This window comes from Erythrolamprus reginae, chromosome 1 (genome assembly GCF_031021105.1).
Source record: "Erythrolamprus reginae isolate rEryReg1 chromosome 1, rEryReg1.hap1, whole genome shotgun sequence".
NCBI classification, from domain to species: domain Eukaryota; kingdom Metazoa; phylum Chordata; class Lepidosauria; order Squamata; family Dipsadidae; genus Erythrolamprus; species Erythrolamprus reginae.
Window position 1 is genome coordinate 334,978,016 of NC_091950.1, and position 16,224 is coordinate 334,994,239.

At 38.9% G+C, this 16,224-nt stretch overlaps 1 protein-coding gene across 1 annotated transcript in view; it reads left to right on the forward strand.

Moving 5' to 3' along the window:
- The window catches only part of DISC1 (DISC1 scaffold protein), a 206,358-nt gene that overhangs the window by 35,375 nt on the left and 154,759 nt on the right, over positions 1-16,224 (forward strand). The window contains exon 4 of the mRNA XM_070733963.1: positions 13,801-13,948. Coding sequence (XP_070590064.1) covers positions 13,801-13,948 — 148 coding nt within the window. The remainder of the gene's footprint in view (positions 1-13,800; positions 13,949-16,224) is intronic.

The following is a 16,224-nucleotide window of genomic DNA, read 5'->3' on the forward strand; positions in this document are numbered from 1 at the left end:
CAGATAAAATACAAAGTTAACAAATTCACTATATAAAATCAGTAAATAACCTTGCTGCATTTAGAAAATCTGTCAGATTTTTTAAAACATAAAGTGAGCAGAAGAAAGCTCTTACACAGCTATTTTCCTTCTTTTAATAAACATTCATTCCTTTATCAGATTAAATGTTGCTTAATAGTCTCCTACAAACATTTTCACATCTTAATAGTTTTCCATTTGTTATCCATCTTAGGAACATTCTATGAAGAAGTTCACTTATTTTTTCTGATTTTACAATGTATGTAAAATTTGCAATTCATTCTTATTTTTTTCTACGTCAAAAACAACTACCATCATCTTTGATAACATCCATGCTCTTTATTTTATTACAGCTTCTGTCTTATATTTTTTGCAAATCATTCACATTCGTAGCTAATAGCATACCATATATAAAATATGTGCACTGTGTCTTTAGTCAATATTCCTCTACAACATCACCAGAAGCATTTCTTATAAATCTACTTATAAATACATCAAACAATGAAGGGAACATCATTTATTTTTGTTTTATTCTGTGTTCAGTGTTGAACACTGGCAACTGCCACAGCCATACCATTTTTCAACATTTTTATAGCTTTTATTGTGTTGTGGTTAGCTTTGGCCCAGCTCCTGCCCCAAGGAATGTGGAGGTGGATGTGGGGGAGACATCCACATGCCGCAGGCCTGTTTTGCTCCCAGTAGAATCTGTTGACGAAGCCTCCTCTTACCAAGGAAGCATGAGTGACAGGGAAGAGGGGAGTTTGGCAGATAGCCCAGGAGATCAGTCATCTGTATCATCCCCGGATTTTGAACAAGAATTAATGACACATCCATGCATGCGTAGAGTGATGCATAGGAGACAACAACTGAAGGATTATTACAAGAGAAAATGAGGCCACCTGTGGTTGGGTGGGGCTGCTGTAATTAGTGCTACAGGTAAAAGTGCAGCCTGGTGTTTTAGCCTCATGGCAGTTTATCTGATTCATTGTTTCATCAAGATCGTGTTTTTTTCTGTTCAGGATTGTGTGTGTGGACTCTCTGGACTTTAGAATTGGACTCAATTTCCCAGTTATTGGGTGAGCAATTGGACTGCATTTAACCTGTGCCTTGTGTGTACCAGAAAATCCTTTTTACATTTAAAAAGGGAGCTGTTTCTGTTTTTCTGTTTATAAAAACTTTTGGGTTTTCCTTTTATCGTGTGGTGTGTGTCTTCCTGGACTAATTACCCTGTAATTACGGGTGGTTGAGACACGCCGGCAGAACATATTACTTTCTTTTTTCCCTTTTCTTCCTGAGCACTAACTTTAACAGCATTTATTCCTATTCCATCCTTTAGTATATCAGGGTTACTTCCTTCAAAATTTTACAGTACTTCTTCCCCTATACTCCCATTTCGATTCCATTCCAAATAATTCCTTTTTTTTCTTAGGACATAGCAACTTGCACTACAGATCATGTATAGAATACATAAAAAGGATCTTTCATGGCTTTGTTAAAAAGCCTGGTTAGAGGTCTCTTAGCTTCGAGGCAATCTAAGTCAAACCAATTCTCTGTGTGAAAAATCTGATCCCTGGTCTTTGGGGCTGTGGCTGCTATAACAGCAGGTTGAAGGAACTGGATTGTGTTAAAGTGATGGCTTGAAATTGGCTCCCCAGAGCAGATGACAACTGAGCTGGATCAGATTTTAAAATGTTAGAAATTGTTTCTCCCAGTTGGGGTGCCCATTTCATTGGATAGGGCAAAGGTCATTTTCCTCCATGACAATAGGGGTCAAATCAAGAAATAGAATACATTAGGAACTTGAATAAATAAACCTCCTGGGGAGCGTTCATCAATAGCTTATACTAGCTATAAAATATTCTGAATAGAAGATGTTTTCTCCCCTCAAAATTCTTATATAATCTATTAGGGAGGGATCATAGCCAAACCAATAAAAAAAAATCTGAATAATCAGCAAGCATAGAACCATTTAGCAAGTTTAATTTCATATTATTAAGGGTTTGGAGAAAACACAAACATTTCTCAAAAACCTCCTTACAATTTCATCATTTTTATTTTTTATCTTTATTCACTTTGCTGGTGCTCTTTGATTAGCCTTTTCCCTTACATTTTGTTTTACTTCCATGAAAATTTCTTCTGTATTTTCTGTCTGTTTTAAGCTTAATATTTCTTGCTTTCCTCGACATAAGGTACTCTTTGACATATTTTCTATCTATGCACAATGCACATATATTACATATACTGTACTCTTTTAAATTACAATTTCATTCTTTTCATCCTTCCCTTTAGTACCTTCTATAGTATCTTCTATAATTCGAAACAACAACTACAATTACTTCTATTACTGCTGCTGCTACTGCTACTACTACAACAACAACAATCTCCTCCCTCTTCTCCCCCTCCTCTTCCCAAGATCCACTTTTTCAGCAATCCTATATACTTCTTTTCTTTCATTATAAAATTGAAACAAACCATTCCTTTCTATGCCTTGCTAAATTAAGTTTTAATATTTTTGAAGTGCCATTTTTCAAAATAGTTTTAGGCGATTTTTCCATGGGAGAACTTCATAGGCTGATTTTGCACTCAGCATAGGTAAAATGTTTTTTAGGAACTAGACTAGGGCAGTATGAAAACAAGCAGGTCTTGCAACCGTGTGGGACAAATCCTAAGAAAAACAAAAGAAGAATTTTAGCAGCAGAAAAGCATAAATGGCATGTAAAAAGTATTTTATTTCCACATCCTTAAAATGTCAGTTTTTACGTAACACAATCAACAGTTCCATGGAAAATGAATAGGCATGCACAATCACACGGCATCTCAGTGGTCAGACAGGTTAACCAGAATGTAAGGGCTTCTGATAGGCTATTCTTGTGCAGAAAGAAATTAGTTCTTGTAAGCATATACAGTGGTACCTCATGATACAAATGCCCCGCCATACGAACAACCCGAGATATGAACCCGGGGTTCAGAAATGTTTTTGCCTCTTCTTACGAACGTTTTCCGTCTTACGAACCTGCCGCCTCTGAGAAGCCCCGCCGCCCGGCTGTTGCTTTTGGAAACAGCCGGGGGGCTTCTCCGCGTCCTCCTGAACCCGAACGCCAAACCTGAACTTCCGGCTTCGCCGTTCGGGAGGCCGCCGAGAAGTCCCCTGGCTGTTTTAAAAGGTGACAGCCGGGCGGCGGGGCTTCTCAGCAAAAGTTTGGGTTCGGGAGGCCGCTTTGGGGTTTTGGCTGGGAGGGAGGGCAGGAGGTCCGGCGCTGGGGGGAGGGAGTCAGGAAGGTCCTACTTCTCCCCCCCCAGCCAAAAACCCAAAGCCTGTCTGTTGCCGCACGATTTAGCCAGGACAGGAGCGGCAAAGTGCCTGGTTTCAGCTTCGCATTCCTCCACGTCACTTCGCCGCTCCTGTCCTGGCTAAACCATGCGGCAACAGACAGGCTTTGGGTTTTTGGCTGGGGGGGGGGATGGAGTTAGGAAGGTCCTACTTCTCCCCCCCCAGCCAAAAACCCAAAGCCTGTCTGTTGCCACACGATTTAGCCAGGACAGGAGCAGCGAAGTGCCCGGTTTCAGCTTCGCATTCCTCCACGTCACTTCGCCGCTCCTGTCCTGGCTAAACCGTGCGGCAACAGACAAGCTTTGGGTTTTTGGCTGGGGGGGGGAGGGAGTTAGGAAGGTCCTACCTCTCCCCCCCCCAGCCAAAAACCCAAAGCCTGTCTGTTGCCGCACGGTTTAGCCAGGACAGGAGCGGCGAAGTGCCCAGTTTCAGCTTCGCATTCCTCCACGTCACTTTGCTGCTCCTGTCCTGGCTAAACCGTGTGGCAACAGACAGGCTTTGGGTTTTTGGCTGGGGGGGGGAGGGAGTTAGGAAGGTCCTACCTCTTCCCCCCAGCCAAAAACCCAAAGCCTGTCTGTTGCTGCACGGTTTAGCCAGGACAGGAGTGGCGAAGTGCCCGGTTTCAGCTTCGCATTCCTCCACATCACTTCGCCGCTCTTTCATCTTACGAACCTCCCCCTGGAACCAATTAGGTTCGTATCTTGAGGTACCACTGTATTCAAATGTCCTACTCAGTCCATCACCTGAACAGGTAATCCAACTCTTTGGGAGTACAGGAACAGACAATATGATGCTCCTTCCATTCCTAGATAATTGAAAAGCAATTTGTTTGTTTGTTTGTCAAAATGTGTACAAGATAATAGTTATGGTATAAACATAGACAAAAGCAAAGTAGGTATAGGTAAATTTGGACAATATGCATGCCTCCTATAGACTTCTTAGGAATGTGGGTGAGGTCGACTGTAGACAGTCTAAGGTTAACGTTTTTGGGGTTTGGGGAAGAAACCACAGTGTCAGGTAGTGCATTCAAGGCATTGATCACTCTGTTGCTGAAGTCAGATTTTTTTGCAGTTGAGTTTCGAGCGGTTTACATTGAGTTTGAATCTATTTTGCACGTGTGTGTTGTTGCAGTTGAAGCTGAAGTATTCATTTACCGGTAGGACATTGTAGTAGATGATTTTATGAACTACAGTTAGATCAAATCAAAGGTGATGTGGCTCTAGGTTTTCTAAGCTCAAAATTTCAAGTCTGGTGGAATAAGGCATTCTGTTGCGAGCAGTGGAATGGAGGATTCTTCTCATGAAATATTTCTGGACTCTCTCAATTGTATTAATGTCCAATATGCAGTGCGGGTTCCAGGGGTTGAGCTGCATTTGAGGACTGGTCTGGCAAATGTTTTGTATGCTGTGATTAGCAGTTTAATATTGCCAGAGAAGAAGCTATGCAAGATTAGGTTAACAACTCTTCATGCCTTATTGGCAATGTTGTTACAATGGGATCTGGCAGTTAGATGATTAGATAGGAGTACTCCAAGGTCCTTAACAGAGTGAGGGTAGTCTACATGATTGTGTCCTCCAAGTTTTTATTTTGTATTCTGATTCTTTTTGCCAATAGCATTTATTGGTTGAGATTTGATATTGCCAGTTATCAGACCATTGTGATACATGGTCTAGGTCTTTCTGAAGGGTATTAAGTATTGTCAGTAGTGTTGAATAGTTTAACATCATCAGCAAAGAGATCACAGTTACTTATAATATGATCACTAAGGTCATTTATGTAAATGAATTGTGTTGGTCCTAGAACGCTGCCTTGAGACTATTGACAGATGCAAGATTTGATAGGGCACCCCCTATTTTAACCATTTGTTGTCTGTTTGACAAGAACGCAGTTATCCAATCATGAAGGGGACCAGAGATGCCATAAGATGTTAGTTTTCAAAATAATTTGTTGTGTACTACTGAATTAAAGGCTTTACAAAAGTCTATGTAAATTGCATCTATTGATTTACCTTGACTGAATTGTGATGTCCATATGTTTTTGCAATGTAGGAGTTGCAGGTTAGTGGATCATTTTCTTCTGAAACCAAATTGTTTGTTAGAGAGTAGGTTGTTAGTCCCTATAGATTTCTATTTCCTTTGCCCTAACAATAATCTTTTTGGTACAGACTTTTTGGCCTTATTTCAACACTTTTATGATACTTTTATTTCCAAGCACATTCATATACATATTGCATGGGATCAGACTACTTCACTTCAGTTCTGTTACTTTCTTCCTCTTTTTCTTAGTTTCACATACATACAACATAACTGTTTGCTTTCCTTTTGGTAATTCATGCTCCTTAGCACTCAATCCTTTTCCAAGTATCGTAGTAATTCTCCACCTCAATCTTCATCAGATATCCACAATCTTTTTGGTCAGTTGAGGCTTTTATACCTTGTTTGAGGAAGACTTTTTAAAAAAGGTTATAAATCCTAGAGATTATAATCCCTGCCAATGGAAATGCCCTTTCTGGAAGACTTCAGAGAATGCCACAAAGGCAATTGGAGCCCCTTTTTACCCCAAACAAAGTCAAAGTATTCTGTGCAAACTAAGATTTAAGATTTCTGCCATAGGTTGCCACCTAAGATAATGTTGCCCACATTTTAGTATATTGATACATGCCTTGGATAATGGTACGCTACTGTTTGATAATTTAATTTCTTGGGAAAGCTATTTTATCCTGAACTTCCTAAGAGTGTTTATATTACTTAGAGATTGAATTAACCTACCTTCATTAATATTTATGACAGTTAAAAGAAGGTATATAATCAGCACACCCAAAATATTTTAATAAATAGATTGCCTGATTAGACGTTGGTAATTCTTTATTTGATGATATAAAAGCTGTTCAGAGTCTCCTCACATCATGAAATGAGTGGCATATAAATTTAATTTATACACACACACACATACACACACATACATGTATACACACACATACACACATATATACATATACATTATATGCATATATAGTTATACACACACACGTATATGTGTGTGTGTGCATATATGCTCATTTGTATGCATATATCTTCAACACATGGCTTAATTGAAATGAATTTCACATTATCATGCTGAACGATACTCATGAACTCAACAATAATTTGTGTAAAACTGTTTCAGTCTTTTCCCTGGGTTTTGCTTCTTTGGAATAGTTGAATTTTTTTCATGTGCACGTGTTTTCTTGCTGTAGTATATGGATTTCATAGTATACAGACAAATTGATTTTTCTGCTCCTTCAATTTTAAATACAATACATACATTTTCTTGGCAAGTAAAATTCTATTGGAAAGTAGTAACAACGTTTTGCCTTGCTTAGCATAGAGGAGATTTTTTTTCTGTTGTCCAAGGATGTTGGAATGTTGTCATGGTTCATTATTCATGACAGAAGTTGACAGCTCCAAGGTTAACCTCACCACTTAGATTTCTTTAAGCAGAATTTCTGTGGAAGGTGCCTGGAAAAGGTAGCTTGCATTTTTATATCTACTCATGGAAGCTTATGCTTTTAGAGGGCATGTATATTTTAATGTTTTCTTTTCAATTGGATTATGAAATAAATGGAAACAAAAGAGCTATTATTTAAGTGTGGAATATTTGCTAGATTTTACACGAGAAATAATAATAATTAAAAAGCATTGATTATAGTTGTGAGAAAGCATGGCTTTGTATTTACAGAAATCAGAGCCATATTTTTGAGGTTTATTTATAGCTTTATGACGCTTCCTTCTCCCACTTTCTTTTTCAAATAAAACTAATTGAACAACCCTTATTTGTAGCCTGGATAGTTCTAGCTGGGAAATTTTGTGATGATTAGGTTTTTTTGAGCCGCCCCGAGTCTTCGGAGAGGGGCGGCATACAAATCTAATAAATTGAATTGAATTGAATTGAATTGAATTTTTTAAAACAGTTGGATTCTGTTATGAAATGCTTCAGTAGTTCTCCAACGATAGGAATTTCTGTGCCATAACCACTTGGGGGACAAAAGTACCATCTTTTAATTTTTTAGTTAGAGAAAGAGGGATAGAGAATATAGATGAATGGACCACAATATTAGCCTTGCAAAGATCTAGAGGTTAATACCTGGCAACATGTAAAAACAAAATTTATATGCTATACCACTGCTTCGGGTTTGAGGTAAGAATGAATGGTAGATCTGCTTGTCAGGAAGAAGCTGCATATAGAAAAAAAATTAGGAAAAAAGAAATGCTAATATATATTGCTAATCTATATATGATGTGCCATAATGCTAAATAAATAATTAAGGAAAGAGGATGTCAGGAGCCTGATGGTTTGATGAACCACAATTTCTTAACTAAATTTGATCAGCGCCACATATCACCCTAATTCATATATTACATCTTGCAAACCACAGAGATTGGGTTCAAAAATCATTTAAAGCAAAACCAAATGCACTATACATATTGTGGTTTAGAATTACAGTGATCTCTCGGGTTTCGCGAGGGTTCCGTTCCAAGACCCCTCGCGAAACTCGATTTTTCGCGATATAGCGGTGCGGAAATAAAAACACCATCTGCGCATGCGTGCCCTTTTTTTCATGGCCGCACATGCGCAGATGGTGGAGTTTGCGTGTGGGCGGCGGGGATGACCCAGGGAAGGTTCCTTCGGCCGCCCAACAGCTGATCTGCTCCGCAGCGCGGCAGCAGCGAGGAGCCGAAGATGGGGTTTCCCCGTTGCCTGGTTCACCCGCCCGCCCGGCTGCTTGCTTGCCTGTCCGCCCGCCCGCCCGCTCCGCTCCGCTTGCCCGTTCACCCGCCCGCCCGCTCCGCTTGCCCGTTTGCCCGCCCACCCGGCCGCTCCGCTTGCCCGTTCGCCCGCCCGCCCAGCTGCTCGCTTGCCGCTCGAGAGCATGAGGGGGAGAGATAGAGAAAGAGAGAGAAGGAAAGAAAGAGATGAGAGAGGGAGGAAGAGAGTGTGAGAGAGGAAGAAGCAAGATAGAGAAAGAGAGAGAGAAAGAAAGATGAAAAAGGAAGGGAGTGACGTCATCAGGTGGAAAAATCGCGATATAGCGTTTCGCAAAGATCGAGATCGCGAAACTCGGGGGATCACTGTATATGCAAAACTACCAGTGGTCAGAGAGCAATTGGTCTTCTACATCTGCTGCTGTTGCTTCTGTAGGCTACTGTAAGTTGTAAAAGCTCTCTAAAAATAAAGATAATTCCAGCAACAAATTCATTTCTTGAATCCCTCTATAGTAATTAATGCCCTGTGAGGTAACCCACATAACTCATTGCAGTACTTATTGTCTGATTTAAGGAGAGCTTAGCAATAGCTCTTAGACTTCTATACCGCTTCAGAGTACTTTAGCCTTTCTAAGCTAAGACTCAACCTATTGCCCCCAACAATACTCATTTTACCGACCTTGGAAGGATGGAAGGCTGAATCAACCTTGAGCTGATGAGGAGCGAACCCCTGACAGACAGCAGAATTAGCCCGCAATACTGCATTTTAACTATTGCGCCACCACAGCTTAGTAGGTTTGGCTATACGTTATAATGCCTTGGTTTATCTACCTCTCGGTGGCTTCTTCTCCAGTTATCTCAGGACCACATTTTTGTCTTCCAAAAACTGTTCTAGTATGTTAGAACAAGTAAACATTGTCTTAGTTGTGTAAATTATTTATACCATTGATTTATTTCACCTGCTGCTGAATATTTTTCTGTGTATTCTTTATATACATATACATATACATATACATATACATGATGGTTTTGGTATATTTGGGTTTCTTCTCGTGTAGGATTTGGAAATTTCTGGCGACGTTTCGATGAGGTCTCACTCGTCATCTTCACGCTGGTGTTTCTGTCCTTGTTCTAAGGCGAACATGTGTTCACCTTAGAACAAGGACAGAAACACCAGCCTGAAGATGATTATATATATATATGGCAAAGGTTGAAGGTTGCAGGTTCAAGTCCCAGTGAGGGTATGGATAGCTGATGAGGCCAAAATAAGGCCGAAATAGATCTATCCTAGTCTCCCTTAATTTTCAAATTCAGCAAAAAAACCATGTGACATGTATGTATGTATGTATGTATGTATGTGTATATATGTATATACGTTTTTGCTGAATTTTTTTAATTAAGGGAGACTAGGACAGCACTATTTTGGCCTTGTTCTGACCTCATCAGCTAGCCATACCTTTACTGGGATTTGATCCAGCAGCTTCTGCCTTGTAAGGCAGAGAATTAACCTCTAGGCCACCAGATCTGATCCCTTCAGCTTTGTTCCAGGGAGGGGCTATATATTTTTTCTGTTGGATTACCCTGGTATATTGAAGGAACGTCACAGCTCCTTTTTTTGCCTCTAGGCAAATATATATATATAATTTTATTTATTTTGTCCAATATAAAGAGTCTTCGGAGAGGGGCGGCATACAAATCCAAATAATAAATAAATAAATAAATAAAACATGATGAAGGTTACAGAGGATAAACTTATAGTAAGTTAAATCAATGAAAGACTAGAAAAAAGATATAGGAATAGAAGAAGGATATATAAAGAGATATAGGAGAGATATAGCTCATATTATAGTGATCTTGAAGGAAACAAAGTACAGTATCCAGTATCTATATTTCTGAATATGCGAACTTTGGGCATGATTTCCAAGTTCTATGTCTTAATAATTTCCAATGGAAGTCTAAATAATTGTTACATTTTGAAAATGTATTTTTGGGTTTTCTACGTGTTTGATGTAGCCTACAGAGCTGAAATTCTATTGGAAGAAAAATGAATTGTTCAGATCTATCTAATCATATTTCTGATCATATCACTCAGTAGCTGAATGTAGTTGGTGGGACACAGTTTGGAGAAGGAAGATTCCAATAACATTTATCATATTGTACTCTTCAGGGGATATGAATGGGTGGAAAAAGGAAGGACATCCATGACTTCACAATACTAAAAATAAAATAAAAATGAAGATTGATATTTTTTTTACACTCTTGCTTGCAGATGTCCTTGGTTGCCTTTGAGATCATACAGATACTAAACCAGTAGCAATAGAATAATAAAATAATTCATTTTAGTTGTGTTTTGGATCACACTACTTCAGAAATATAATTGCTCTGCCTTATAAAGTTGGTTATTGCTCCCTGCAAACTGCTAGGATTCTTTTACCACTTTTGATATTTACACTTTACAATTTAGAGATGTCAGCTCACAGCTTGAAATAATTTAGATTGAAATTCCCACTGCTAAGCTTCATGCAGACTATCATATAAATAAGCTGGCTTGATTGCTACCATTGTTTTTCCCCCCTGAAATGTTAAACAGTGAAATCTTACTTCTGCTTCAGCCTGGATACAGAATGATCCATAATATGATGTGGAGTTTACGGCCTAGTGGTACCTCTACTTATGAACTTAATTCGTTCCATGACCAGGTTCTTAAGTAGAAATGTTTGTAAGAAGAAACAATTTTTCCCATAGGAATCAATGTAAAAGCAAATAATGCCTGCGATTGGGGAAACCACAGGGAGGGTGGAGGCCAATGTTCCCTCTAATGCGCTGGGATGCAGGGAAAAACCAAGCTCAGCCCAGAGTTTTCCATGCCAGCGCAATGGAGCCGGTGCCCCGTGGGCTCTAAGCCCCGCCCGGCTTCTCCGGCTCTGTTGCTGCGTGCCGCTTCCCCGGGCGGCCTTGATGTCAGTGGGCCCCTGTATAGGGGGGGGGCATGCAACCCCCTTGCCTCCACCGCCTCCTCTTCCACCTGAGCCCGTTTACAAGGGGCTGGTGGAAGATCCAATGTTGCTTTTACTCTCCCCCCCCTACCTTTAGCAAAAGCGACATCGGGTCTTCCACCAGCCCCTTGTAAACAGGCTCAGGCAGTGGGGTGGTGGAAGAGGAGGCGGTGGAAGCAAGGGGCTTGCACGCCCCCCCCCATGGCACAAGGCAAGCACGGCAGTCAGGGCAGCAGGGGCCCCCTGACGTCAAGACCTGCGATGGCCAGCAAAGCTGCTGACAGCAACCACCCGATCGCTGTGAAGAAGTCTCAAAAGCCTCCTGAGGGGGTTTAAAGCAGGGCCTGGAAGATTGCCTCCCCCCCTCTGCATTTTGAAATGGAGAATCCATCAGTCAAAAGAGATGTGAGCTGTCCATTGTGAGTGCTGAGACAATAATTATATTGGAATGTTGATTGGTCCTGAAAAAAAAATTATATGAAGCAAAAAATGCATAATTTCCTAATCCTGTAACCTTTTGTTTTTGTTAGCAACAATGGTTGGGTCTTTTTACCTTTTTACCTTTTACCTGGATTGGTTTTTCCAGGCTAATACTTTAACACCATTTGTTTTCTGGAGGAAATATTGTTGATGGGGGAGGGTGTTCATAATAAAATGTGCCTCCAACTACACTTTTGTTCTGGAAAATGAAGATTTCTTATAAGTTTTCTAAAGTTATCTGTCTAAAAACTGTTGTATTCTTTTAATCTTTTCTCTAGACTAACAGATCAGGCCTGCAAAAATCATAGTGACAACTAGATGCAGTGAAGAGAATAGAAAAGACTTTTTGCTACCAACTAGTGTTCATCAAATTTCTCTACCTGAATCAGTTAATTCTAATTACTTTCAATTTCTTGGAGATGTTTCTTATCTCTAATGAAAATGTTTGCAAGCCTATGATTTTCAGTTTGCATAAACCTTAGTTCAGATTATATTTTCATTTCTCCTTAGCACCTAGGTAGGTTTTCCTTCTGAGATGTAATAATAACAGTAGATCTGAGTGTATTTGCACAGCTGAGAGGATAAGCATATATTAAACAGAATGAAAAACAATGATTGTGCTTGTAAGTGATGAAAGCATCGAAGATTTTTTGTCACTCAGACAAAACAGCAATTGGATTTTACTTTGAAGAGCGCATATTTAAATGCTCTCTATAAAATTATAATATTGTAAAAGAAGAAAATGACACTTTCTAAATTGTGTTAATAATGAATATATCTTTTTAATTCAATGAAGAAGTAATAATCGTTTCCAGGTTTGCTCTTTGTTCAAGCTCTTAAAGGACCTAAAAAATAAATTCAGTGTAAGCGATAATCTAAATTATAAGTATTTTAGAGGAAGAATTTAAAATTAACCTGCTTAGAGTATGTGATGAGATTAGTGCTGAAAACAGTTCAAATGGGTTTTGGCAGCTGTTGAATGCAGGTACAGAATCAATTAAACTTTTAAAACTTTACAGTAATAAATAGAATCGATTTTTGATCTATTTTAGAGTGAGCCTTCCTCATTCTGTTATAGTCTTTATACACTGAACCCAGAGCCAGGGTGGTTAGAATGCAGTACTAAAAGCTACTTCATCTCACTGCAAATTGCAGTTCAGCAGTTCAAATCTCACTGGGTCAAGGTTGACTCAGCCTTCCATTCTTCCAAGATGTATAAAATGAGGACCCAAATTGTTGGGGGCAATATACTGACTCTGTAAACCACATAGAGAGGGCTGTAAAAGCACTAGGAAGCAGTATATAAGTCTAAGCGCTATTGCTAAGTGTTATTGTTATTCTCAAGCCTTCCTCGCCCTCCTCCTGGGCCATTCTGGGCACCTTAGGAACAATCTGTCCCCTTTATGATGACTGTTGTGTAATTATGATACATTTGATACATTTATGATATATCATGATACATTTGACCTAAGAATTTACCAGTGAAAAACTGTTACGAGTGAAGTGATTGTGGAGGTATGATCAGGGTTATCAGATGTCTGAATAGACAAAGAAAGACTTAGACTTACAGCAAAAATACTGATAAAAATGTACGTTAGGCCTATATGTAAGTGGAATTAGTGGTTTTCAACAGCAATATTTCTTCAACAAATCTTTATTCTCAAAAACATATAGCGATAACACTTAGATTTATATATTGCTTCACAGTGCTTTACAGCCCTCTCTAAGTGGTTTACAGAGTCAGCATATCGCCCCCAACAATCTGGGCTCTCATTTTACCCACCTTGGAATGATGGAAGGCTGAGTCAACCTTGAGCCTGGTGAGATTTGAACTGACAAATTTCAGGCAGCTAGTGATCAGCAGAAGTAGCAGGGGTGGGTTTTCCTGGTTGGGACCAGATCGCTGGAACCATTAGGAACCTGCTGGTAATGTGACAATGGTATCATGGATCCGGTTCAGTTGATGCTGATCCATGGGCACGGCCGTCTCTTTTTGGGAATTTTGGGTGAATTTTTCTGTGTTTGGAAAAATTTTCTGTGTTTGGAAAAATTTTCTGTCAACAGAACTTTCAGCTCTGTTTTTAAAAATTGTATCCATTTAAAAAGATAAAATGAGTTTAAATGCACAAGTAAATGTTTTCTGCATATCTAATATCACTTTATCATTTGATTTCAGACAAATTTTATCATACCGTATAATATTTGATGATTCAGTTGTCCCTTGTTTTCCTAGCTGATAAATTTAGAAGAAGACTTGAGGTGCTGCATAAAGAGAAAAGCCTGCTGAATTTTCAACTTCCTTCACAGCTTCCTTCCATTAGCAGCTTCTTGGACAAATTCAGAGTCTACGTTCATATGACATTGTATGAGGGAGTTAATAAGTAAGTGTGCAAGAACCTGAAACCTTTCCACACAATTATGTTGGAATTTATGAACTCAGGAATTTAAGTCTGTGTAATGGTTAAAAATATTTATTTGTTTGTTTGTTTTGTCAAGTACGTATTGGTGGTATACAAAGATATAATAATATTTATATACATGATGCTAGTAAAAGAGAAACATTAGGACAGGGTGCAGAAGGCAGGCTGGTGCACTTATGCACGGCCCATACTTAGTGACCTATTAGGAATTGGGAGAGGTTATAGCAGGTCACTGTAATATTGTGTTTGCTGTTCTGTACTTATGTGCCAATAAATTTAGTGTTCCTATTAATACCACTTTATAATGCCTTGGAATACTGTATCCAATTTTGGCTGCCATGATGTAAAAATGATGTTGAGATACAAGAAAGAGTGCAGAGAAGAGCAACAAAGATGATTAGGGGCTGGAGGCTAAATCATATAAAGAACAGCTGCTGAAATTGGGTATAGTTTAATGAAAAGAAGGGCTAGAGGAGACATGATAGCAGTGTTCCAATATCTCAGGGGTTGCCATAAAGAAGAGGGAGTCTGCCTATTCCCCAAAGCATCTGAAGGAAGGACAAGAAACAATGGTTGGAAACTAATCAAGGAGAGAAGCAACTTAGAACTAAGGAGAAATTTCCTGACAGAGCAATTAATCAGTGAAATGACTTGCCTCAGCACTGGAAGTTTTAAGAAGAGATTGGACAACCATTGGTCTGAAATGGCAGGGTTTCCTACATGAGCAGGGGTTGGACTAAAAGACCTCCAAGGTCCCTTCCAACCCTATTATTCTGTGAGTGCAGTGTGTATATGAGAATGTGAGCTGGGAAATAAGACCTTGCTTTTGCCATACATTGCTTCAAAGCAAAGTACAGCATTCACCTTAAATTTCCTTACTATCATAGAAGATTAATTTTGACTCATTTTTTTGAGTGTCAATGGAGGCGATCTGGTTTGAACAGTGTACATGTTTTAGTGTAAATGCTAAGTATTTGATGATGAGAACTGTTTGGGAACACAGACTAGTAGGAAAAAGTTTACTGGCAATCTTTATTGAAATATACGTGCAAGTCCTAGAGATTTGAAATTGACTTGCACAATAGAGCGTACCATTGTATTGTATTTTTACTAATTTACCGATGTATAAATAGTTACAGAATTTAATCCGAAGAGCTGTCTTCTTCAATCAATTGCTAAACAGTTTTGTTAAGGCTATAGCTTCCATAATTACCATCTGGCAAATCTAAGAATTGCATTCCTGTCACTTGTGGAAAACAGCTTTTAGAGTAATTTTTAGATTAGTATCCATAGCAAAACCCCAAATTTATTTTTTATTGTACTTCTCCTTAACCACCTGTGCCAGAAATGATAACACAGCAGTCTATTATGACTGATTTAGCTTTCCCCTTCTCTCTCTCCGAAAAATTAATAGTTGTGCTGAAAATAGCAAACATCCACACATTTTTCATTGTGTCCAAATCCTTCTGCTGGATTTACTGTCTGGTAGGCTATTGGCAAGTAAGGAACTGACATCAGGAAACCTTAAACTGAAGACTTTTTCCAACTGATTAGTTTCTATACAAATTTCTGAAGTAATGTCCAAACCTAAAATTGAATGTTGAAACTCATTGGAGTAAATACTGGAGAAATAAAAGGCCACTTAACTGCAAAATGGATATTTTTTTTAAAAAAAAAAGAACTCTGGAAATCATATGCCTGTATTGCAGCCCAATTTACTCTTTGAAAAACTTTCAAATATTCCCGGAAAATCTGGGCAATTCTGATGAAGAGATAATGGTGCCTTGCTAGTTTGTGCTGAGCAAGCATATTAAAAAGTCTAGTCATAGACCTTTTCTTGGATAATTATTATTTGTTTTATTGGCAAAAACATTAGAAGAAAAATATGAGAACTGGAATTATCTATGTCTTTCCCTAAGAAAAAAATAATTAAATGCTTGTTGTCATGACCATGAAATGCAGGTAGCCCTTGACTTATCACCACAATCACACCCAAAATTTCTATAGTTAACTAAGAAGTTTGGTAAGTAAAATTTGCCCCATTTTACAACCTTTCTTGTCTCAGATGTTAAATGAATCATTGCAGTTCTTAAATTAGTAACATGGTTGCTAGGTGCATCTGGATTCCACATTGATTTCGCTTGCCAGAAGTCCGCAAAAGGTGATCACATGATCTTGGGATACAGCAACGATCATAAATATGAACCAGTTGCCAAGCATCTAAATTTTGATCACAC